The sequence below is a fragment of the Heloderma suspectum genome, chromosome 2, assembly GCF_057233095.1.
Source record: "Heloderma suspectum isolate Gila_16-S chromosome 2, 16-S_ref, whole genome shotgun sequence".
NCBI classification, from domain to species: domain Eukaryota; kingdom Metazoa; phylum Chordata; class Lepidosauria; order Squamata; family Helodermatidae; genus Heloderma; species Heloderma suspectum.
This window is the reverse complement of record NC_139459.1, coordinates 51,555,070-51,577,866: the sequence shown is the minus strand read 5'-3', so window position 1 is coordinate 51,577,866 and position 22,797 is coordinate 51,555,070. Positions and strand designations below refer to the sequence as shown.

Here is a 22,797-nt window from a genome sequence, read left to right as displayed (position 1 = left end):
AGCGTGCTCCCAATCACCCGGGCGAGCGCAGCTGCAGCCTGTCACCCAGTCAACGCACCTGCTGCTGGCTGAAGGGAGGCCACCCTCCCAAACCCAATGTGGCAAACAGCAAGCCAGCCACCACGTGGCACTTATAATTTGATTTCTGCCATTTATTTTTATTTTTACTCTGCTGTAATTGTGGATTAACCACCCACTGGCAGTATACCACCGGAGAGTGCTGGAACTGGACTCCGGACATAGGCATTGCAAATATTTACAGCAATATAGCCTTGCAGTGAGACATATATATTTACACCATTTTTGTTGGACTTTTGCTTCTCTACTTCATGTGTTTTTGCAGCTGAGCTCCTACCTGGGCCTATGTGTCCTAATATGTATTGTAAATACTTTAGTTAATTTTATTTTTCACATTTTCTTGCACTTATTTACATACTGTTACTCATAAATGACAACAATGTATGTTATTATCTTACAAATCATATTTTTAAAAATATAAATGAAAGATTTTCATGAGATATGTTCTATCCCCATACATTTCATTATTACAATTTATGTATGTGTCTGTATCTCTTATAACGGGTTAGTTTAACCTCCAGTTTGCTAGTAAAACTGAATTACTGTGTCACGAAATGATGCATGTCTAAAAAGTGTGTCACCAACATGAAAAGTTTGGAAAGCTCTGCACTAGGGGCTTGTTTAGTTTTAACAGATAGGAAATTGACGAGATACTGATTCAGCCACAGCACTGTTCTGATGTTGCATGGTAAGTCGTAATTCATAAATACAAAGAAGATTTGTGGAACATAAAAAGGCTACAAATGACACCTCAAAGAACACCATATAAAAGGGAATTGGTTACAGAATATAATAGAAGGCACTTTAATAGATTTACATGTATATAAAGTTAAATGTTCACTACCATAAAATGCACACCCCTTTTTCTAAAAAAAAGCTTTCAAATTATGGCCTCATTTTTCTCGTAAATTAAAATTATGTAAGTACAGAGTCATTTCCAACAGTTTTTAAAGTAAAGGATACAAGTTTCAAGCCAAAAGTCATCAGTTAGGAAAACAATAGACTGAAAGATATCATTTTCATATATGCGTGCTTACACAACATTCTAATGCCTTTTGTAAAATTTCCTTAAAATAATGTTCTATAAACAATGACATTTCAACAGGCACAGAACAAATGTTCTATTCACATGAAGTGTTTGTGCTAAACTGGGTGATTGTGTTATACCATAGCGTTGCAGAATAAAGTATCTGAAATATTGATCCAGCAATTAAGTCATAATACTCTATGGGTGCAATCCTATGCATGTTTAGACAGAAAAAAAGACATACAACTCTCAGCATGCCCCAGCCAATATGGCTGGTTGGAGCACACTGGGAGTTGTAGGACCTTTTTCTGTCTAAACATGCATAGAATTGCACCCTTAGAGAGCAATCCTGTACCCCCCCAGACAGTGTCGGGGGACATAGGTTTCTTTGGTTTCCTGGACACGAGGTTGGAGACAGGGCTCCAACTTCATAAACAGGAAACCACGCTCCTTGCCCCCTCATAGCCAGCACAGAGTGCTCGGTAAACGGAGCGCAGAGATGGGGAAAGGAGGCATTCCCGGTGGTGGGGAGGGAAGGAGACCAGCACAGCTGGCTTACGCCTTTTCCTATCACCACCCCAGCCTCCTTCCTTCCCGCACCCTGAAGTCTCTGCTAGATGGTCAAAAGCACTGGTCTAGCTTAAATGCAGCACAGGAGGCGCAAGGCACCTCCCACTCTGCATCGGATACTCGTAGGCCTCCAAAATTCAGGGGCTTACGAGTACACGGGGCACAACCCATAGGATTGCGTCTTAATAGTAAAATCCAAATCATATTTACTCAGACATAAGGTGTTATTTAATGCAACTTACTCCTGGGTAAGTGCACATAGAATTGCAGCTTTAGTGCAGTAGATCTTTGCCTATATTTTTTATCAGACAGGAATAAGGTTCCTTTTCAAAAACATCTTTAATCATACAGGGTAAAAGGCAATACTTTATCACTGCCAAAGGATTATCTCAAAAATACTAGGGCATTCAGTGTATGCATTTCCCAAATAATAATGCCACCATACCTGATGCGATTCCTATAAAGACACTACAATAAATACAAACTATATATATCTATTGCAATTCTTATAAACACACTGTATTCAAAGAAGAAACCCCAGGGAGCAATGTACTCAGTGCAAAGTAGAAAAACCAAAAAACGTTGCTACTTGCAAAGTATGATGCTTTTCCAGATACTACAGTATTGCCTTACACACTGCAGTATTGTATGTAAATTACTATTTTTAAAAAATCAGTTAGATTTCAACATTAGAAATATTTTAACTATATTTTGACAAAATACAAGTTTACTTTCTAACACAAACCTAAGAGTTTAAAACAAATTCAGATTTTTCTGCAAAGAAAGAATGGAAAAACAGTTGTGCTTCCTCACATGAAATACTTCCTAGAATATGTCTTTGACCGAAGAGTGTAATCCCCCTTCTTCATATGGAAAAAGTAAAACTTCAGTTTCTTACCCAATATAATTCAGCTAGCATATAGAACAGACTTCCAAGAGATATTTGTTGACCTGACTATCCTTAAGGTATCTCATCAATAACATTTAAGAGTGTGTTTTTCGCCAATGGTACAAAGTACCATTGCCATTTGGGACTGGAGAGATATAATCACTAAACGTTGATGGATACCACCTAAACTGATCAAGAACTACGCTTTCAGCATCTTTTCTCACAGTATAAGCTTGCTCCGAGTTCTTATTTAGGGTTAAATCCAATGTTGTGTGAGCAGACCTCCTTTCATGCAACAGGACTTCCCCTTTCTCCCCTCCCACAGCCTGCAAATCTACTCCAGAGGGTCCCCCAACCCTGCAAAGCAGATTTGGAGTTTACATAAGGGGGAGGGGAAATCCATTTTGCCAGCAGTTTCCATGTGCTAGTAGATAGCCATCAGCCATCAATGCATGCAACCGTTAGAAAGAAGAAAAATACACATAAATCCATTAAAGTGTTATCGCATATAAATAATGTAGTCACCTGGATTACTTTCATGAACTAAGTCCCTCTGTTTGAGAATGGTTCTTATAACCGTCCAGAGCAGTTTTTGTACAGAGATGGAGATGCTGGTAGCCACAACAGCCAGAGCATTCATGTTTGCTATTCATCTTTTCAAAATTGTCTTCAAAGAGGGTATTAGATACCCAATTCCTAACTGCATTTTAGATTTTTAAATTCTCAACTGCAACTAATGTTTGATTTCTGTGCTCACATGAGCCCGCAGAGCTCTCTGATTTTCTTAGAGAGGCAACAATTGTTTTCTCAGTGACTGAAATAACAAGTGTAGTTTATTATGTGAGAGCCCATCAGTTTTACTGGAATAAAGTTATTTTTATGACTGTTTTGTCTCTTAATTCATATATTCAAAAGTTAATTGTTGTCTTTTATCCACTGTTCAATCCACTGTATAATCTGATCTAAATTCCGCTCCATGTCCTCTGGAGTGTTGCTGGACAACTGATGTACAATTTCTTCCTTATAAGATGACATGGCCTCTTCATATATAGTCTGAAAAATTTCACACTGAATATTGTCTTGAAGCTTTTTTCCTTTGTAGCCCCTAAGCAAAAATAAAGATGAGACAAAAGCACTTAAATAATTTGGGGGCATATTTTAGGTAAAAATAAAAATTGAGACTGTGCACTAACAAGATATTCTGTCTTAATCTGAATCTTGATAGCAATTAATTTGTAGCACTGATTTACCTGCTTTCCAATCTGTCATATAGGAATGAGTTTTCAGCGCGAAGCACAAATATTATGTTAAACCAACGTTCAGGAAAGAAGTCACAGCTGTGATAGTCAACTATAACACCGCCACCACTCATCTTGTCTTCCATTTCATCGATTACCTAAAAGGGAAATTAGACAAACCATCCAGGATTTTGTTGCCATGGATTCTTAGCAACAAAAACAAAACACGCGACTGCGCTAGACTTTGAACTTAAACTTACTCTGTCTTCATCCAAAATTGGGCATTCATATTCTTCATCAAAGCCTTCATATAGCTCTCCTGAATAATTAGGAAGAAATTTGAAGATTATCATTATCAAACCATTGAAAACCGTTTTATATCAGTTACTTATTCAGACACTCTCAAAAACCTCCATGCAGCCCATCCCATGCACTTTTACTCAGAAATTATCTTTAGGCTGTGATCCTATTACACATTTTCCTGGGAGTAAGCCTCATTGAATTAAATAGCGTTTACTCCCAAGTAAACATGCATAGGACTGCACTGTTAATGTACATAAGTATCAAAGGATACATTTACAGGTTCCCTTTCAAAGAGCAGTAGTTCACTTGCACATTAACTTCAGCAGTAAAGCACTTAACTTTTTAATGTCCGCATTCTACAACAGGGATTAAATTTTGTTCCTCTTTATTTTGCCCCATACTGAGAAGAAGAATGGCTATTCCATGTTACTTTAAAAAGAATTATACAGAATGTTGCCATTGAAAAAAATCACTCTAAGCAATTATTTCTATCCCTGGTAAAAAAAAAAAAGTGCCTCAAGATAGCTTAGGATAAGAAACAATTAACCCCTCCCCCAAACAAACAAAAATAGAAACATGATATAAAATGACCAGGTAAAACAATAAAAACCAACAAATAAACACAAAAATTTAAAAAGCAAATAAATTGCAATACAATACAGCTTACAATATAAAAACAGAACGATTCAAATTCAAACGAATTATAAAAGCACCTTTAGAGAGCAATCCTACGGTCTCTGAGCTAGTGTCCTAGGGACCATAGGATGGCTGAGAAAGCTCCTTCTGAGATCGGGGACAGCGTTCTGACCTCAGAAGGGGCAGTCAGAGATGCAATGCCTGTCCAAGCCCCTCACAGCCAGCACAGAGAGAACCGTGCTGGCTGCCTCTCCAAAGTTGGAAAACTGACCTCGGAGAGAGGGAAAAAGGAGTGTTCTGGTGGGCAGAGAGGGGAGGAGACCGGAGAGGCCAGGATACGATTTATCCTGAGCCTCCACCAGCCTCCTTCCCTCCTCCTCCAAAGCAGCACATATAGCAAAAAATCAAAGACTGGAGGACAGGGAGGCAAAGATTGCCTCCGCTGCTCCTCCCACATAGGAATCTCAGCAGCCTTGAAGTTCAGGGGCTTCTGAGCAGTGAGGGCTCTGGTAGCCACTAGCCTAATCTTCATAGTGTTGTGTGTGTGTTTGAAGGAGTATGTGAAGAAGGGCCACTAAGAAAGATCTTACAGACCAGTCTTCCCCAACCTGGGGCCCTCCAGATGTTTTGGACTTTAACTTCCATATGCCCCACCCAGCATGACCAATGGTCAGGAATACTGGGAGTTGTAGTGCAAAACTTCTGGAGGGCATCAGGCTGGGAAAGGCCATTATAGATGGACAGGTTCATATAGGAGAAGATGGTCCTTTAGGTACACTGTTCCAGGACTATCTATGCTGTTTCAAAGGAAACAGAAGAAAACAAGTGCTGGTTAAGACTGAACAAAACATGGTTCTCTTTAGACATAACAAACAAACTCCCCCAATATAGGGGCAAAAATAGATACCAAAAATTATTTTTTAGCTGCCAGATAAGAGCATTGGAGAACAACCTGCTAACTCACATGCTATCATACTGTGCTCAAAGGTAATATACAACCTAATCTTTAAGCCATGTTTATTCAGATATAAGCCCTACTGATTTCAATGGAATTTACTCCCAAATAAATATGTTTAGGATTGCAGTCCTTATGGTACTAATCCTGCTTGAGTAGATCAGGATGCAGAATGGCATTTCATAAGCAGCAAGAAGAGTCTCCCCTCCAACAGAGTGTCTCTAAGTTTGGTGTGCTGCTGTTTCATTGAACATGCTCTCTCTTGGCAGACTTATCCTTCCATATGGAGGACACTTCATGCATCAACTTAAGGCATGCAACAGTGTTTTATGAGGTATCTTTCCTCCTCCTGCTCTACTAGCAGGGCTGTACCCCAGTTATAAAACCAACTATTTTATTGAGTTTCTTGTTTGCCTGGTTAATACAGACAGAACAGCCTCTTCCCAAAGATACACAGGCTTGTCCTCTTAGGTAACTTAGGACTGTAATCCTAAACACACTTACTCTCTACTACATCTTATTGAAATCAGTGGGGTATTTAAAGCACAATCCTATGCATGTTTAGACAGAAAAAGGTCCTATAGCTCCCAGCATTCCCCAGGCAGCTATGTAGGACTATGTAGGAGAGTTGTAGGACTTTTTCTGTCAAAACATGCATAGGATTTCACCCTTATTACTGAGTAAACAAGTTCAGGATCACACTGTACACATGTCTAGTATATACACAGCCTTCAATCTTGTTTGATTCACCAAGGAGATGATGGAGATGCACACATTTCCATTTGATAGGTTACAAAATCCTTACACCACATTATTCAGGATTCCTCCTGCCCTCCGAGAAATGCTTCTCCATGCTGAAAGTATACTTTGTGTTGAGATCACATCAGTATCTCTAATCTTTTGTAGTACTTCATTAGCTCTCAAATTATTAATTTAAAGGAAAGACTTCAAGGGATACTTAATTATGTAATTTCAACTAAATAAATGGATAAGATGCACCTTAGTCATATACACATAACATGAAATTAAGACATTTCAAGGAATTCCAAAACAATTATTATAAACCAGCATGTCTAAAATAGAATGTTATTCCCTCAAACATAGTAACCGTATGTGGAAACCTATATTTAAGATATAGATAGATCTACTTGTCCGTCTATATAAATTCTATATTGATTTAAAATACTAGATGTTGTGAGATAAAATACTAGATATTGTGAATTACCTTCTTTGGCCAAGTCACCCACATTAATATAAGTCAAATCTGTTCTTGCAGCGATTTCTTTGCCTAATGTAGTTTTACCAACACCTGGAGTACCTACAAAGAGACATACGAGAAAGAAACAACAGTAAAGTAGCGCTGACTTAATAACATGTGATCAGCCTCATGATGAAACTGCTCTGAAAGACCCAGCCAATGTGCTTAGTTCAAGCAAACCAACTGAAAACATGCTATTTAAAACATGCACATTTTGGACCTTAAGGGCACAATCCCATGCATGTTGAGACAGAAAAAAGCCCTACAACGCCCAGCCTGCCCCAGCCTGCCACGCTGCCTGGGGAATGCTGGGTGTTGCAGGACTTTTTTCTGTCTCAACATGCATAGGATTGCGCCCTATGAGTTGTAATCGCTTTAGCCCTCATGGCTCATGTGAGAGAATCTATACCTGGAAAGAGCGACCAATTAGACCTGGTCTACACATGAAGCAAAGGAGACAATAAAGAGTGCTGTACAAGAGAAAATAAGAGGGCTGAATGATGGACTGCACGCCTTCCAACTGCAGGTGGATGCATCACATTTTGAATGCTCCCCTATATTAAAATTGCCTTATAAATACAAAGCCAGAAAACAAGCAAAGCACTGTGCTAGTTTTCAATTTGCAGGGTGTCTCAAACAAACGAGCATACATGGAGAAGCATCCAAAACCAGAACACCCCTCCTCCAATGGTGCAATCCATTCTATCACGTCGTTTCCTTGCATGTGTAAACCAGACCTGAGTTGGGCCCATGGTTCATTTCGCACCATGTTGTCTGCTCAGATTGCATTCTCAGATTGCCAGTATCAAGTAGGAGGTCTTTCCCAGCCTTACTGCTAGAAAACTTTAACCGATAATACCAAAGACTGAACCCAAGACTTCCTGCTTGCAAAACACTGCTCTCCCCTAACACTCCTTCCACAGCCCCTGCTTATTTACTTCTTTACTGGGGTCTCCCAGTTTATGTCTTCACTAAAGCTGCTTACTTGCTTGCTTGCCCCTTGTAATACAAACACGATCCCCCTCTTATTCTTACCCGTGAGCAGAATATTGGGTCTCCTCATGTTCACTGTACCGTCTCTTCGAACGCCCTGAAAGTTGTCACGAAGAAGACACGTGCGAATCCTTCCCAGGGGCCTTTACCATCCCTTTCTAAGTCGGCGCGTAGTAATAGCGTCACCACGGCTCCTCATTCCGCTCTACCCTCAATAGGCGGGCAGAAGTTGTGAGGTGAAAGCTACGTAAAGCTTTTGTTGTTGATGATGTTGTTGTTATTTTTAATGTATAAGGCTTCTCGGTGAAATTTGGTCGTTCTCTGAGGGTCTGAGTGAAAGAAGGCGGTGCGTTAGGCACTTTGAGAACAGCTAAGCGCCATGGTGCATGGGAGGCCCCAGGCCGGAATGGACCTGGCCTAAGACAGGGGAGAGAGAAAAAAACGGTATTTCCCGCTGGAATAGTGGGGGAGAGTGGAAGGGCCGGGCCAGGTGTCTAGTGACGGTGAGAAGTAGCCTGGCTGGGCTAGAGAAGTGGAGAGGAGGTGTCAGCGCGTCACAGTTGGATAGAGCCCCTCTATAAGTCGCTCTGACAGAGTTTCCTGTTGACCAGACAGGCTTAATGTACGTGCAGTGTAATCCTAAGCATCTTTGTTCCGAAGTAAGTCCCATTTTTCTCAGCCCGGCTCCCTCTCTATGCAGTGTATTTAGGACTACAGCCAAAGGCTTATTTCGGCTTGTGCATCTCTCTCCCCCTTCCCTATAAAGTTAGACCATCCGGCTTCTCTTTCTCATCACTCCCTACTTTGTGGAGTGAGAGTGCAATCTTGTGCATGTTTACTCAGAAGATGCAATGAGTTCAATTGGGCTTACTCCTGGGTAAGAGGGTATAGAATTGTAGCCTAAGGAAATGCTCCTTCATAGGAAGCAGAACACCTAAGAGAACAAGCACTTTCCTCATGACATAAAGAATCTCCTTACCTGCTTCCCCTCCTTCCCTCTTCCCTTGGGGTGATTACAGATGTGCATCTTTGAAGACATAAATAACACAGACTAGATTGCCCTAATCTGAGGGCAGTTAGGTAAACCTGGTTGTGCTCTTTATATTGTGCAATCTGTGGTGATGGTATGACAAAGTTTGAGCTTCTGTTTTTGTAGTATGCCTGTAAAAGTTCTTTCCTTTACTGGTATGTATTTCCTTTCTGCCAGTCATCTCAGACTTTCAACCTTCTCTTCTGCCTCCCCACAGAGACTTCCTATAACTCTTCAACATAGATAATTGTGCTGTATACGTCCTTAACAGAAAGACAGAATATCTGCAGTTATTACTTGTGTGGCAGAATGGAGATTTTTGTCATGGGGATGCTTTCAGATGGACAGCTCCTAGCACTGCCAGTAAAAAGGCCTTGTGCAGTTATTCCATCTTTCCCTCTTAACAGATTTTTTTTTTTTTTTGTGGTAAATAAAAAGAAGATGGAAGAAGCTGTGGGAAAACACAGGAGAGTTACAAATGGAAGACAATGTTATCTGGACCCTCTGTAAAATTCATTGTTTGAGGCAAAGTAAAGGCCTTATCTGGAAGCACCCTTAGATTCAGGTGAAACCTACAGTTGCCTGTATTCACTGTAGCCTTAAATTAGGAGATGGAACATGTGATGTTATTGCTGTGACCAGCTAATGAAATCCACTCCTTGCTTATGTGACTGACTATTCTACTTTTGAACTATTAATATTGCTCTTTTCAAAGCATCATTTTACAACCATGTTGCTCATGTACTTCTGACTTTTTCTCCACAATTTTGAGTTTATAATTGTACTTATAAAAAAGCACCTTTGAGGGCAAATAACTGAGGGGCTGTTTTTGGCAGGATACCAGTGCAGACCCCCAGTTAGGAGAACATTTTGGATTAGTGCTGTTTTTTCTTCAAAATGAAAGTAGCCAGTTAAAGCACGCTGTTTTGAAAGCATGAATAATGTAATGTGTAGTTTGGCCCTTCACATCACTTAAGAATTCCTATACAAATAAACCTGAAGTTGCTAATGGCAAGCAGCAATTGCTTTTAAATGTGTAGAAAATGGCACATGCCCAGAAATGACTCTTTGTTTCTCTATAGAGAGTCACACATGCAAGCTCCATCAAGCTGGATTGTATTAAAGCAGCACTGTGGCAACTGCACACGCCCTTTCTTATTCTAGCCTTAAATAACCAGTAGCTGTTACTAGAACAGAAAACCTAATCTGGGCATGCAGCTACCACACGGCTGTTCTGTTAAACAGAGAGCAGAACTGTGGAGGCTTCACAGGTGTTACACTATCTCTTTTCTAGCCATAAAGAGTTGCTTTTTTAAGTCTAAAGGGGAGTGAATAAGAGCTGCTGCACCGCTCAGGAGGGAAAAGAAGCAGTACAGGTGAGTGGAAGAGAAAGTGAGCAGGAACCCCCTCAGTAATTATTTGCAAGGCTGTTTTGATTGGTCTAAATGTTTTAAAATGAATCCTGCAAAGTTTGTTTATACTTGTATTTTCCCACTTTTTTAGATCACTTAATTTAAGGGGCTACTGGTCATATGTGTCGGATGGAAACTACAAAGGCTGATGATGTCAAAAAAATCTTCCAAAAGAAAGATAACTCCAGCTAAAGTGGGTGATTACAACTTTAAAATATTAACACACTTTGGATTGTATATTTGCATGTGCACGTGTTATGTCCATGCAGGGAAAGATTTGTTCCCTTTTTTTGCCGTTTAACTTGAGAGCAGCCAATTGTAGTTTGGTAGTTTGAAAATCACAGTTAAATTTTCGAGGTGGAGGGAACAATCCTATGGCAGCTAGACAGTGTCTAGACGGCCATAGGATTTTTCGGTTCCCAGAAGCCTCACTCCTTGCCACCTTGTAGGCAGCATGGTTTGTCTCCGTGCTCATAGGTTCAGTGCGTAATGTGCAAAAAGGGGGCATTCCCAGGTGCGAAGAGGAGACTGTGGAAGCGTTGTTACAATGCTTCCTATGCTCTTTCCAGGCTCCCCCCACTCTGTTCCGACATCCCCGGCTAGGCAGCCAAAATTGGCTGTCTAGCCACAAATGCAGGGCAGCTGGAGTGTGGAGGAGAAGATCCCCTCCAGGCTCTGCCTGCCCTGCATTGGATAGTCCGCCGCCTCCGAGTTTAGAGGCGGCCGACTATCCTTGTAGGATTGCGCCCTAAGCATAATTATCAAAAGTGTTATTGAATAAATTAATCCTGAACATTTTAAAATGGTTTCATTCATGCCTATTAAATGCATGCATATATGTTTCATAATATTTGAGAGTTTCATGTTGATTCTAAACCCATTTTTGTATTCAAGTAAATTTACTTAATTTCCATTTTGATGGAACTAATGTGAATGCTACAAGGTTTTTCATTAATGTCACGGGTATTATTAAGACTCCACTGTAAAAAAAAAAAGCGTTAGTAAAATATTAATTGGTTTAAACATTAATAAATTCTACCATGTATTTATTAATGTAAATAATAATTAATGTACTTTTGTATGCTTACATTTTGTTAGGTGACTGATTGGGTGGAGCCATCTTTTAGTGATTTCTGTAAGAATACAAATCTGTCATCTAGCATTCATCATAAGAAATCATCTACAGATACTAATCACTGCCAGAAGAAAGAAGAGCATTTCTCTCTGCTAGAAAGTTGGAAGAGTGGGAGGAAAAAAAGAAAGCCATCTACTGCAGATGAGAGAGAGAAACTTTTCAAACAAAATCATAGCCAGACTGAACCATGGGTGGATAAATACAAACCAAAAACTCAGGTAGAGTCTAATTTAGACTATTGAAAGCAGTAAAACTATTAAAACTAGTTTAGACTGTTAAAAACAACAAGGAACTATGTTGCTTGTTGAAGTGGCATGCCCAAAGGGAAAATAATGAAACTGTTAATTTGTTAAGAGTTTCACACAGATATATTAAATCAGTAGAGAACTGTGAGTTGTTATGTCTTGATTCAAAATATATTTGGAAGTTTATTCATTTGAAATCAATGGGGCTTGATTATAAATATTACGTTTTTTAGATTGGACTGTGTTTGGAAAATTTGCACTAGCATCTTGTTTGTATTTGTTAATGAACCACCATGATATTAAATCAAGTAACTTCCATGTATTTTCTACAACTTTACTTGAAATATGATGCTTTAGTAACTCAAGATTTACAGTGTAGACAAGATGGTTATCAGCTTATTGTTAAAGGCAGGATATAGTTGATTAGGTTTTAATTCTTAAATGTGTTTGCACACACAGAGGGCCATATCCAGTACTGCTACTACACTCCCACTCATTCTGTTGTGCAAGCAGGACCTACAGCTCTCACAAAAGAAAGCTAGCAGTTCAAAAAGCAACCCTAGAAACAAGTGGAATCACTTGTTTCTGGATTGGGACAAATCAGTCCAGAAGTGAAAGCCCCACTGACCTGCCCTGTTCTGGAAACAAGCATTTCTGCTTGTTTCTGGTCACTTTTTTTAATCACTAGCTCCCTGTTGCACAAGTGGTGGGTTCCATTGGTGCATAGGCAGATTTGGATACTGCCCAGAGTCTTTTCCAGGAATGTTTAGGACATCCTGGACATTGTCTGCCTGGAAAATTAATCCAGATCAAGTCCCTTGACTCTGGGGTTATTTATTTATTTAATAGATTTATATACCACTGAACATATTCAAAAATATCTCTAAGCAGTTCATAAAATACATTATAATATACATTAAAATACAAATAAAATACATAAAAACCTGCTAAAACGTTAATATAAAACATTAAAATCAATTAAAACAGTTATGTAAGTGCTACAAGGTAGAGCATGGAGGCAGAAACCTTATTGCAGCTTTCAGGATATGAATGGGCCCTTCCCTCATACTCTTATTTAACTTACTGAGGACACAGTCCTGTGACCTCTAGACAGCAGCTAGATGGCCATAAGATTGGTCAGGTCCCAGAGAACCGCCTCCCCACCCCTGCCTGATAGGCAGCGCGGATCATCCTCATGCTTCGCGCTCATACGAACAGTGTGGAGCAGGGGGAAAGAGGGCATGCCCTGGGGCGGGGAATGGGGAGTACAACACTTCCTGTACAACACTTCGTATGTGTTGTCTGGCCTCCCCACCCTGCGCTCCAATGTCACATGGCTAGACAGCGGAAATCGGCTGTCTAGCCGCAAATGCAGGGCAGCCGGAGCGTGGAGGAGAGGATCCCCTCTGCACTCCTTCTGCCGTGCATTGGATAGGCGGTCGCCTCCGAGTTTGGATTGCTCCCTTAATAGGGGTTGTAGGGTGGAGCTATTGTGGTTTGAATGCTGCAGGAATGACTTGGTTCCTGGACTCTGCTGTGCATGATGTCCCCAGGCGAGGCCTCTAGATCGGTTTCAGATGGAAACCAGGTGGTTGAATCCCTGATAGACTGAGGTACCATGTGGCAAGACCCCTGACCAAATCACATACAGAAAATGAAGGAACTCACAGCCTGTTATTTTCATTTTGCTTAGCTTTATATTTAACTTCTGTCACAGGCATCAAGAGCATATGTTGAAACAATGCTCTCTGTAGGATTGCCATGTTAGATTTAGCTATATAAATACTTTATTATTCTATGTATATGTTTTAATTCTTTTCTTACTAGAATGAGCTTGCAACACACAAGAAGAAAATTGAAGAAGTTGAAGCATGGTTTAAAGGTCATATATTTCAAAGGCAGCCCAAACAGGTAGCATTTACTTATTTACCAAACATTTTTACCTGCCAATAAGTTTGTTTTAAAGGCTTTGTCTAACTTAAAGTCAGTAGATTCCTACTTTTTGATGTGCAACAGATTTTATTTTTATAAGAGGGCAATCCTATGGTCCCTGGGAGAGCATCCCAGGGAACAAAGGGGTGTTCAGAGTCCCCTTTCTGAGGCCACAAACACTGCTACGACCTTGAGAGGGGGACTCGATAAGTTCCAATCCCCTTCCCTCACCCCCTCACAGCCATCACAGAAAGAACTGTGCCAGTTGTTTCTTGAGATTGCAGATGCGGATCAGAGGGAGAGACAGGGGGATGTTTTGGTGGGCAGGGAGGGGAGAGGTTGAAATATGAGAAATGCTATGGCCTCTTCCCTGACAGTGCGCATCTCTAGACAGATTCAGAGGTGTGACTATAGGAAAAAATTGTAATAAGACAGAGAGGCAAATACCATCTCTGTCACTTCTCCAGCCTTGCTGGTATCAGCCTGGCAGGACACTGGATACTCAGAAGGAAGCCTCCAGTCTTGGAGGCTTCTAAGGCTCTAAATAGTTCATTGTCAGAAATGAGGTGAGGAGATAATGAAAATCTTGCCTCATTTAATTTTGCAGCAGTATTTGTTACAGTACTTAATGTAATAATTTGCTAATGAGATTTAGCACAGTAATCTTCTAAGACTTCAGAGAAGAAAATGAATTTCTTAGGAAAATAGTACCATTAGGAAAATAGCACCACATACTTGAAAATAAGGCTAATGTGAAATGCAGCTTATTGACACCTGGTCTACCATTGAGAAAAATGTGTTGTTGGATTACTTTTCTTACCCCTTTTTTGAACTGCCAGACATGTATTTACATTCTGGGGTTAGGGACTTCTTTTGGTGGAATGAATGACAAAAGTTATTCCACATGCACGAACATTTTTCTATATAACCTAAAGGACTGTGCTGTGCTGCAATCCAAGAAATGCAAAAATACCCTAATATGTCAGCATAAGGACATACGGGGTTGGAGTAAAAGATGCCATTCTGCATGTGAAAGGAGGGTTCTTCTCAAAAAAGGGCCATTTTATATTTTGAGCTAGAGCATAATATGAGTAAAGTGCAATTAAATCCACATATATTCTTGAACAAGTAGAATGTGAGATCTACTCTTATTATAGGACTGCTTGAATACCTGCAACAGCATTTCCAGAAGAACACTGCTGACTTTTTTCCTTCCACTCCATGTTTTTTTGATGCACCCCAATGTTTTACCTATCCCACTTTAAATAAAACCGTGTATTCTAGTAATATAATTTGTCACATTTTGTTTTGGTAGTTGTTTTCCTGCCATTTCAACTTCCAGTTCTCTCTCTCTCTTTATTTATACACACACACACACACGTGTGTGTGTGTGTGTGTGTACATGTATGATTATCCAATAAGCAGTTAATCTTAGATTTGTAAATTTGTGGTCATTATGAATGTAATTTAACAGGAGTTGTCATAACTGGAAGTGTGAGAATGGGAAGGGGAAATTTACTGCTGATAACAAGGTTTCATTAAATTTTTATCAGAGGCCTACCCAGTTCTTTTCTTCATATATTGCTTAGCTTATGATATGTTATTTTGTTGTAGGGAGGCTCTATTTTATTATTAACTGGTCCTCCAGGATGTGGAAAGTCTGCAACTGTGGAAATACTGGCCAAGGATCTTGGCATTCAACTGCAAGAATGGATAAATCCCATATCTCTAGACTTCAGGAAAGATGACTTTCAAGATGCTTTGAACCATGGTAAAATTTAACTGTTTACTTTGTTGACTTCCGAATAGTCAAGTAGTTAGCATATATAGAATATATTTGGTAGGTTTATATAGCTGTAATATTACAATCTGAAGCCCATCAGATGGTAGTGTCATTGAAGTTAGTGGGACTGGCTAAAGTAATGGATGCTAAAGTAGTTCCTAAGTTTCAAAACAAATCTTCTGTGTAGTGATGGGAGGGGGCAGTATGGCTTCTGTCTGAAATACAAGCCTCAAACTACATGAGGCATGCAAAACAGTTTTCCTAATTGGAGCCAATGGCACAGTTCATGTCTAATGCTAAACCAGGGTGGTGAACCTCAGGCTTGGGGGCCAAATCTGGCGCTCTGGGGATTCCTCAAATGGCTCCTCCCCTGGCTCTACCCCTTTTTCTCCAACCTCCAATCATTGGGTGGTTTCCCAGCTTTTGTGCAGTTTTGCCCATTCTAAAAGGCTGAAATGCCTCTCCTAAACTAAGGCTCATTTACTGCTGGTAAGAGCTTTAAGCTACAATATGCTCGTATTTTTCTATTTTTATATCTTTGGCCCCGCTCTTTACTGAAATTCAGCCCCCCAAAGCTTCTCTGAAATTGAATTTGGCCCTCAGGCTGAAAGAGGTTCTCCACCCCTGTGCTAACCTATGCTTTGGCATTCTAAAGATGAGGCACAGCAAGCCTTGAGCTCGCATAGTCCCCCACTCCAGTGAGTCTACAAGGATGAAATAGGAAGTTTCCACTTCCATTTTAGATTAGCCACAGTTTATTGTTGCATCTAAATGTGGTTAATCTTAATTGTGGTTAGTGAAAGCAAACCAGCTTCATGAACTATGGTTTGAAGTTGGCTTGTTTCCGCTAACCTTTGCTAAGGCTAACCTCAGATGTCATGACAAGCTGTGGTTTGTCTAAAACAGAAGTGAACAGTTCCAAATTTCTCCTTGTGGTTGCACTAGAGGGGCAGCACACAAGCCCAGGACTTTCTGTAGCTCATCCTCATAATGCAGAATCACAGTTTATGTGTTTAGGATCACGTCGTTACCATGGATCTTTGCATATTATTGGCAAAAATGTTGTTCAGTGGCTGATGCTTTGGATTCTTGAATCTAGATAGGATTGCACCCTTAATCACGCTATCAGATCTGCTCTTGATATTCATAAGCCTTTGAACTTAGAGGCTTATGAGTATCCAGTGGAGAGTGGGAGGGGTGGCAGAGGCGATCTTCACCTCCGCCACACCTCCTGCTCTGCGATTTAGCTAAATTAGCTTTTTCAGCCATCTAGCTGAGGCATCAGGGAGGGGGAGGGAAGGAGGCTGGGGAGGCCTGGGGATATGGTGTAACCTGCCCCTTCCACCCTCCAGAATGCCCCCTTTCCCTTCCCTCCAGAGTTGCCTTTGTGACATCAGAGAGGCAGCCGGTGTGGTTCTCTCTGCACCAGCTGTGAGGCGGCAGGGAGCTCGGACTCCTGGTTCTGCGGTCAGAGCTCTGTCTCTGATGGATCCAGGAATCCAAACTATCCTATGACTCTGTCTAGGGGCTGTAGGATTGCTCTCTAATTGATTGTTATTACACTGACAATTCCATTTTTTAAAAATGAGAAGTAATCTGTTTTTCTGTATTCTGGTTCTTAAGCTTGCAAGTGGAATGCAAGCCTTTTTTCTGTAATGGTTACTGAACTTCATAACACTGAAGCACTTGAAATGAATTTTGGATGGTAGTTCTGTTTTGAGGCAGATCTGATCTTTCAAATGAGGTGCAACTCGTACTCTGTAATGGGTTTGTCACTGCTGAGCAATATAGACCATGAATATCATGTCTGCATTCTCTTAAATTTACATGCTTGGTGGGCCTGTGCTTTTTGGTCACCTGTCTGGACAGAAGGTAGCAACCAGCACAATTTGCTCTAAAGCACAGAACTTAAAGGAGATAGATCCTAGGACACTGAAACTTCATGTTCATATTATTTTTTTATTTAAATTATATTTTTTAAATTTAAATGTAAACATTGTAAAATGAGCTCTCCTGTTTAGAATCCGATTTTCAGATACTTCCTTATCAGAGCCAAACTGCCCTCTTTCAAGAGTTTCTGTTAAGAGCAAACAAGTATGTCAGGCTTCAGATGGTTGGAGAATCCATGGAAACTAACAAAAGACTTATTCTTGTGGAAGTAAGTAGAACTAGTTGAATAAGTTAGTCAAACATTTTTACTCCTTACTTAAAGCTGAATTCTTATTCCTTGTTTTTAATATTGGTTTGTGTGATATTCTGAAGTAGGGTATTGCCTAAAAGGCACATGCTTCTATTCAATCCTAATAGCCCACTGCAGAACAGGCACCTCCCTCCCCAACCCCACATGAAAAAATTGAAGATGGGAGTCACCCAAAAACACAGGATGATTATTTGAAATTTTGCTCACTCTATCTGAAAATGTAATTGATTTTAAATATTGAAAATTTCAGTCATTACAAGCTATGATTTAATTACCTGTATCTGATTTAGTTTGCGTATATATTTATTTGCGCCCAGCTTTATTTTACTGTAGGGCTCATTGGGGAAGGGCCATAGCCCAGTGGTAGAGAACCTGCTTTGCATGCAGAGTGTCCCAGGCTTAATCCCCAGCATCTCCAGGTAGGGCCGGGACAGACTCCTTTCAAACTCTGGAGGGCCGTTGCCAGTCAATACTGAGCTAGATGAATTGTCTGACCTGGTAGAAGACAGGTTCTAATCTTCCTGTTGAACATTTAAATAGTGGCATTCATAACAATATGACTGAACTCTTCTCCACTCTAGCACTTATATATCTTTTGTCCTCATCGCTAAGACCAGGATCCATGTAACTATTTCTGTGTTCCCAAATGGGCTTTGGACCAAACAGCATCTCTACCCCCATGCTGCCTCATTTTGAAAATGAGGATAGTCTCCAAAGCAGTCTGTAATGTGGCGTGAAGCACACACTGTGGGAGCACAGAAACTCTTGGGTTCATCTAAAGTAGCTCTTTGGATCCAAGCCCATTTATGTTGTAAAGTAAAATAAGTACATTGCTGTACTTGCAATGTACTTGTAGTGATCCTAGCAGAATGAGGGTCAACCACAATACTAGTGCAGCAGGCACACTAGAATAACAATATTGTATTTGATTTTTCAATAGGATATGCCAAACCATTTTTATCGTGACCCAAGCAGTTTACATGAAATTTTGAGGTGAGTATAAAGCCCTGTTCAGCGAGTAGTTTTGCCAAAAGCCACTATGAGAAATTACTAGGGATGGGTGGACCAAGGCTCCCATTTCCCACCCCAAAATGGTCTGCTACTAATCCCATTTACATACCTGCCCACATCATTCTTTTGCCTCTGGATTGGGAGTGCATGGGTGAGGGCAGAAAATTAGGGCGGGCAGGGGGAGATTTGGGCCAGGGAGCTCGAGTTGCTAATTGCTAGTATAAAGTCTTACTGATTGTTAGTCAGAATGAACATTTTTAAGTGTAAGCTTGTAACGTCCTCTAACTTTTTCATTTGGCATTCTAGGAAGTTTGTGCGGACAGGCAGATGCCCTCTTGTGTTTATAATATCAGATAGCTTCAATGGAGCCAGCAACCAAAGGTTTCTGTTCCCAAAGGAGATTCAGGAAGAGCTATGTATAGCTAATATTAGGTAAAGAGATCACTAACTACATTGGTCTTGACCGAAGATTTACTATGAAACTTACCTTGACCATCTCTTTCTTATCAATTTTCTCAGTTTTAATCCAGTGGCTCCAACAATAATGATGAAAGTCCTAAATCGAATAGCTGCAACAGAGACCAATATGGTATGACAAATTAAAACAGCATTAGGGTATTTTCAATATGGTCATATTGTAAAAGTATATATTGAAGGGTGGCGGTATGGAGGGTTTGGGAAATACTGGGCATACTGGAAATTGGCATTACAAATAACTGCTCAGGTACAAAAATTACTGAGTGGCTGGCCCAAAGTCACTGTTATTCAGCCTACCTTACCTCGCAGGATTGTTAGAAGGATAAAAAGAGGGAAACTATGTATGATGCTCTGTGTTTCTTTTGAGAAAGGAGAGGTTCAAAATCAATAAAAGAGACTCTGATCTAGTAATCTGTAGATGTACACAGAGAACTTCCATACATAATAGCTGTTGTAATTTATTTCACCATCAAAGCAGGTCTACACATTCAGTAGAGGGATGTGTATGTTTTCACAGCACTGTTCCACCATTGAGTTCTTGTGAACATGGATTCACAAATGTCAAATGGGTCACAAATGTAGAGTAGATACATGAAAACTAGTGGAAGTCTGATTTCTTAGGTCACTTGCAGTTATATTGCAAAATCTCAGGTTAATTATCATATGAAGACTTAGAGAAAATGTGATGATAAATGTTGACTTACAAACTAGTAGCAGTTGGTCTTACAGTTACTTTTGCTTTTGTTTGTAGAATGGAGAAAAAAATGATGTCCCCGACAAAGCCTCATTAGAACTGATTTGCAAAGGATGTTCAGGTGATATTAGAAGTGCAATAAACAGTCTTCAGTTTTCTTCATCAAAAGGTATGTATAGAAATTCTTCAGCTTAAGGATGTCTGACTTCTGAGGTAGATAGATTTAACACCATTAAGGTAGCATTGCAGAAACTCTTAATAGTGAGAGACAGGAATTTAACAACTTTTTGTTACTAAGAGTAATCCTAAACTCTCTTGACAGAGTGCTTCAATATTGGAGCCTCCAATCTATCCTAAGCCATGCTGGACTCTTGCTGGCAGGGTGGAAGATTGCACAGAGCCTTTCCCGTTTTTCCCGACTCCACAGGATTTTTCTTGCAAAATAAAAATAATCCGTCCCATTGCAAGGATATTTGCATATTTTTCTATTAAATCAGGAGTTATTCAAGTTCTGGAGTTCATGTTTTTCATTTTACTACTTTGGTAATGCTTTTGTTTCTTTTTGATTGCCAGAGTACTCATCAGAGAACAGCTTGTGGTCACAGAGAAAAAGGAATTCTACATTAAAATGTGATACATTATCTAAAGTAAAGAAGAAAAAGAAAGATGGTAACCCTTTAGAAAACCAGGAGGTACAAGCGACTGGTGGCAAAGATGCTTCCATTTTCCTTTTCCATGCTTTGGGGAAAATACTTTACTGCAAAAGTAAGTACCTATTATTCTTCATTCTTATGTGTGAGGGGAGGAAAATCACATTAGTAGTTGTTGGCAATTTCTACATTTGCCTTCAGCTGAATGAACTTACTTATCTGACTGTTTTAAGACAACGTTAAAAAAAACTCAGCATTGTCAGTGGAGATTGTTTTTCCTAACTTGAACTGTCGCTGGAGCCCCCTTCATATGTGAATTGCCATGTGAGTGGAGCCACATTGCTGACCCCTGGACATCCATGCATTGGTGTGGAGCGTCTGCAGCAAAGAATTCTCAATCACATGGAAGGCTATGCACAAACAGGCTTCTTCACTGCAGACAGGGAATGTCTGGGGTAGAGCCAGTGGTGCAACCCTGCTCCCAGTAATCACATATTCTCCCTTCATGTGCAGATCGCTTGAACGGGGCACATTTCTTCGACAACGTTCTTTCATTGTTTTGAAGTTGTACTAAGCCATTTCCCCATTTTATATCATTTTAGAAATTACACTGCATATCCCAGTCATCCAGAGAGAATTGTTTCTTTAGCTCATCCCTTTCATCAATACAATTCTATTTTAAATGTCTTTCTGCTCATTTTTTTAGTTGCTCTCATGTACTCCAAGTGCTCTACTGAGTTTTTCCTGTCAGTTGACAGAGCTGGAGGCAAATTCCTTAGAATGTGGTGGGCAACACATGGCCTGCAGTGCTGAATTCAGTGTCAAAATGGGGCGGGGGAGTTGGGGGGCTAAAATGGTGCTCTGTAGTGGCTACAGAGCATTCAGAGGACCAAATGTAACTTAACAAACTCAATTTGACCCTTTAAGCACTCTGTAGCTGCTACAGAGTGCTAAAAGGGTCAAATTTTACCTTTTCTGATGCTTTTTTCATGCTGTGCCCTGTGAACTAGGTGGTGCCCCACAGAGTGCAGCTTGCAGAGGGATCTGAGGGGAACAAAAATGCTCCCTGTACCCCCTGCAATTGCCCATCCTGCTTTAGAATATTATGAAATAGTCCAACAGCAAATAAACGCTGCAATCCTGAATACACGTGCTACTGAGCAAGCCTCATAGAACACAGTCCGACATATTTCTGGGGGAAAAATGTATAGGATTACACTGCACAATAATTATACTAACCTGTAGAAAAATCCATTCTATTATAAAGTCTATAATTTCATATTCCACTTAATTCATGTGTGGCTAAACCAGATGTAAAATTTCCTTTTCCATAGATATCAATCCTTTTTAGGCACCTGTGCTCCACCTATTCTAGGACAGGTCAGATGGGGAGTATATGCTGTTGAATCAGCTTTCTACCCATAGCAGGGCGAAGGAAGGAATTTTATGAGCACTGAGCAGAAGTGGGGGTTCTATGAGTTACACTTGTAGATGGACCTTGCCTGCATTAAACCAAACTTGGTCCACTATTGAAACAGTGACAAGCAGAATCTGTTATATATTACTCTATTGTTCTTGCATGGGCATATCTACTATACTACTTTATTGTAGATCACTGATGAGTTGAAGTTGTATTAGTTGGCAACTTGCATGTCATATCTACATCTACACTGAAAACATCTGGGAATCTGTGTATGTACCACCAAATCTTTGGCTTGCATTGTCCATAGTGCATCATATTAAAGAGGAACAATTGTTCCATCTAAAATTTTAAGCAGATACAAATATGTGCAAGGATGCAAATATTAGGCAGTATCCAACTGGGTTCTGAACTATGTGCCAGAGGAGAATCCAATTAAAGATATGGTTGTGCAAGCGTAATGTGCAAATGGTTGCACAAAGGAAAGATTTGGTGGAGCTCTGCCAGTGCTATTTGAGTTTGCGAAATGATGCTGCCAACTGCAGTAGTGTTCTTCTTTTTCATCTCTTTCGTTTTTTTCCACACAAATCTGCAACATTTACATTTCCAGTGAGATAGGAATATGCATTGGTCCATGTTTCTGAAATTAAAAGGGTTATATGAAGCTAACAGACAGGCAAAACCCCTGCAAATAGAATGGTGAAAATTCTCCAACATTGGAGAATGGTGGTGAAGTTAAATTAGGACAATCTTTTACAATACTCCCCCACCTCCCAATTTAGCCCAGACAACCGTGTATGTATTATACATATATACAGAGTTCCCCAAAAGTAGGTATACAGTTGTTTAGAATGTTGATGG

At 40.1% G+C, this 22,797-nt stretch overlaps 2 protein-coding genes across 13 annotated transcripts in view; one reads left to right on the top strand and one right to left on the bottom strand.

The window, feature by feature from the left end:
- Window positions 1-868: 868 nt before the first annotated feature.
- Window positions 869-8,112, bottom strand: AK6 (adenylate kinase 6). Of its 3 annotated transcripts, none has more exons than XR_014787637.1 (6): window positions 7,990-8,112; window positions 6,922-7,014; window positions 4,063-4,121; window positions 3,815-3,960; window positions 1,440-3,669; window positions 869-1,303 (listed from the first exon to the last, which is right to left on the bottom strand). XR_014787637.1 is itself a non-coding variant. In XM_084833552.1 (5 exons), the coding sequence occupies exons 1-5, from the start codon at window positions 8,015-8,017 to the stop codon at window positions 3,480-3,482; spliced, it is 516 nt and encodes a 171-aa protein (XP_084689678.1). In that variant the 5' UTR covers window positions 8,018-8,112; the 3' UTR covers window positions 869-3,479. The 3 variants fall into 3 exon arrangements, 1 of the variants encoding a protein (XP_084689678.1); XR_014787638.1 differs by having other exon boundaries at window positions 1,892-3,669; XM_084833552.1 differs by having other exon boundaries at window positions 869-3,669.
- Window positions 8,113-8,116: 4 nt separating this feature from the next.
- Window positions 8,117-22,797, top strand: part of RAD17 (RAD17 checkpoint clamp loader component) — a 22,261-nt gene continuing 7,580 nt past the window's right edge. For 5 of the 10 annotated variants that reach the window (XR_014787636.1, XR_014787635.1, XM_084833544.1 and 2 more), the window contains exons 1-11: window positions 8,346-8,606; window positions 10,481-10,582; window positions 11,488-11,742; window positions 13,597-13,680; window positions 15,316-15,472; window positions 17,506-17,642; window positions 18,625-18,677; window positions 19,002-19,127; window positions 19,215-19,284; window positions 19,924-20,035; window positions 20,440-20,631. Coding sequence is in view for 8 of the 10 variants with exons in the window: in XM_084833544.1 (XP_084689670.1) it covers window positions 10,538-10,582; window positions 11,488-11,742; window positions 13,597-13,680; window positions 15,316-15,472; window positions 17,506-17,642; window positions 18,625-18,677; window positions 19,002-19,127; window positions 19,215-19,284; window positions 19,924-20,035; window positions 20,440-20,631 (1,231 nt within the window). In the remaining 2 variants the exon portion in view is untranslated. Of the gene's footprint in view, window positions 8,184-8,345; window positions 8,607-9,415; window positions 9,543-10,271; window positions 10,354-10,480; window positions 10,583-11,487; window positions 11,743-13,596; window positions 13,681-15,315; window positions 15,473-17,505; window positions 17,643-18,624; window positions 18,678-19,001; window positions 19,128-19,214; window positions 19,285-19,923; window positions 20,036-20,439; window positions 20,632-22,797 lie in introns of those variants that run through there. The other 5 variants (XM_084833539.1, XM_084833540.1, XM_084833537.1 and 2 more) reach the window with 5 other exon arrangements.

Excerpts from the sequence above, each read along its gene's own strand:
- AK6 (XM_084833552.1), bottom strand. The coding sequence starts at position 8,017 with ATGAGGAGACCCAATATTCTGCTCACGG. Across the intron at positions 7,015-7,989 it reads ACCCAATATTCTGCTCACGG|GTACTCCAGGTGTTGGTAAA; the intron begins GTAAGAATAAGA and ends GTCTCTTTGTAG. Across the intron at positions 3,670-3,814 it reads TATGACAGATTGGAAAGCAG|GGGCTACAAAGGAAAAAAGC; the intron begins GTAAATCAGTGC and ends ATTTTTGCTTAG.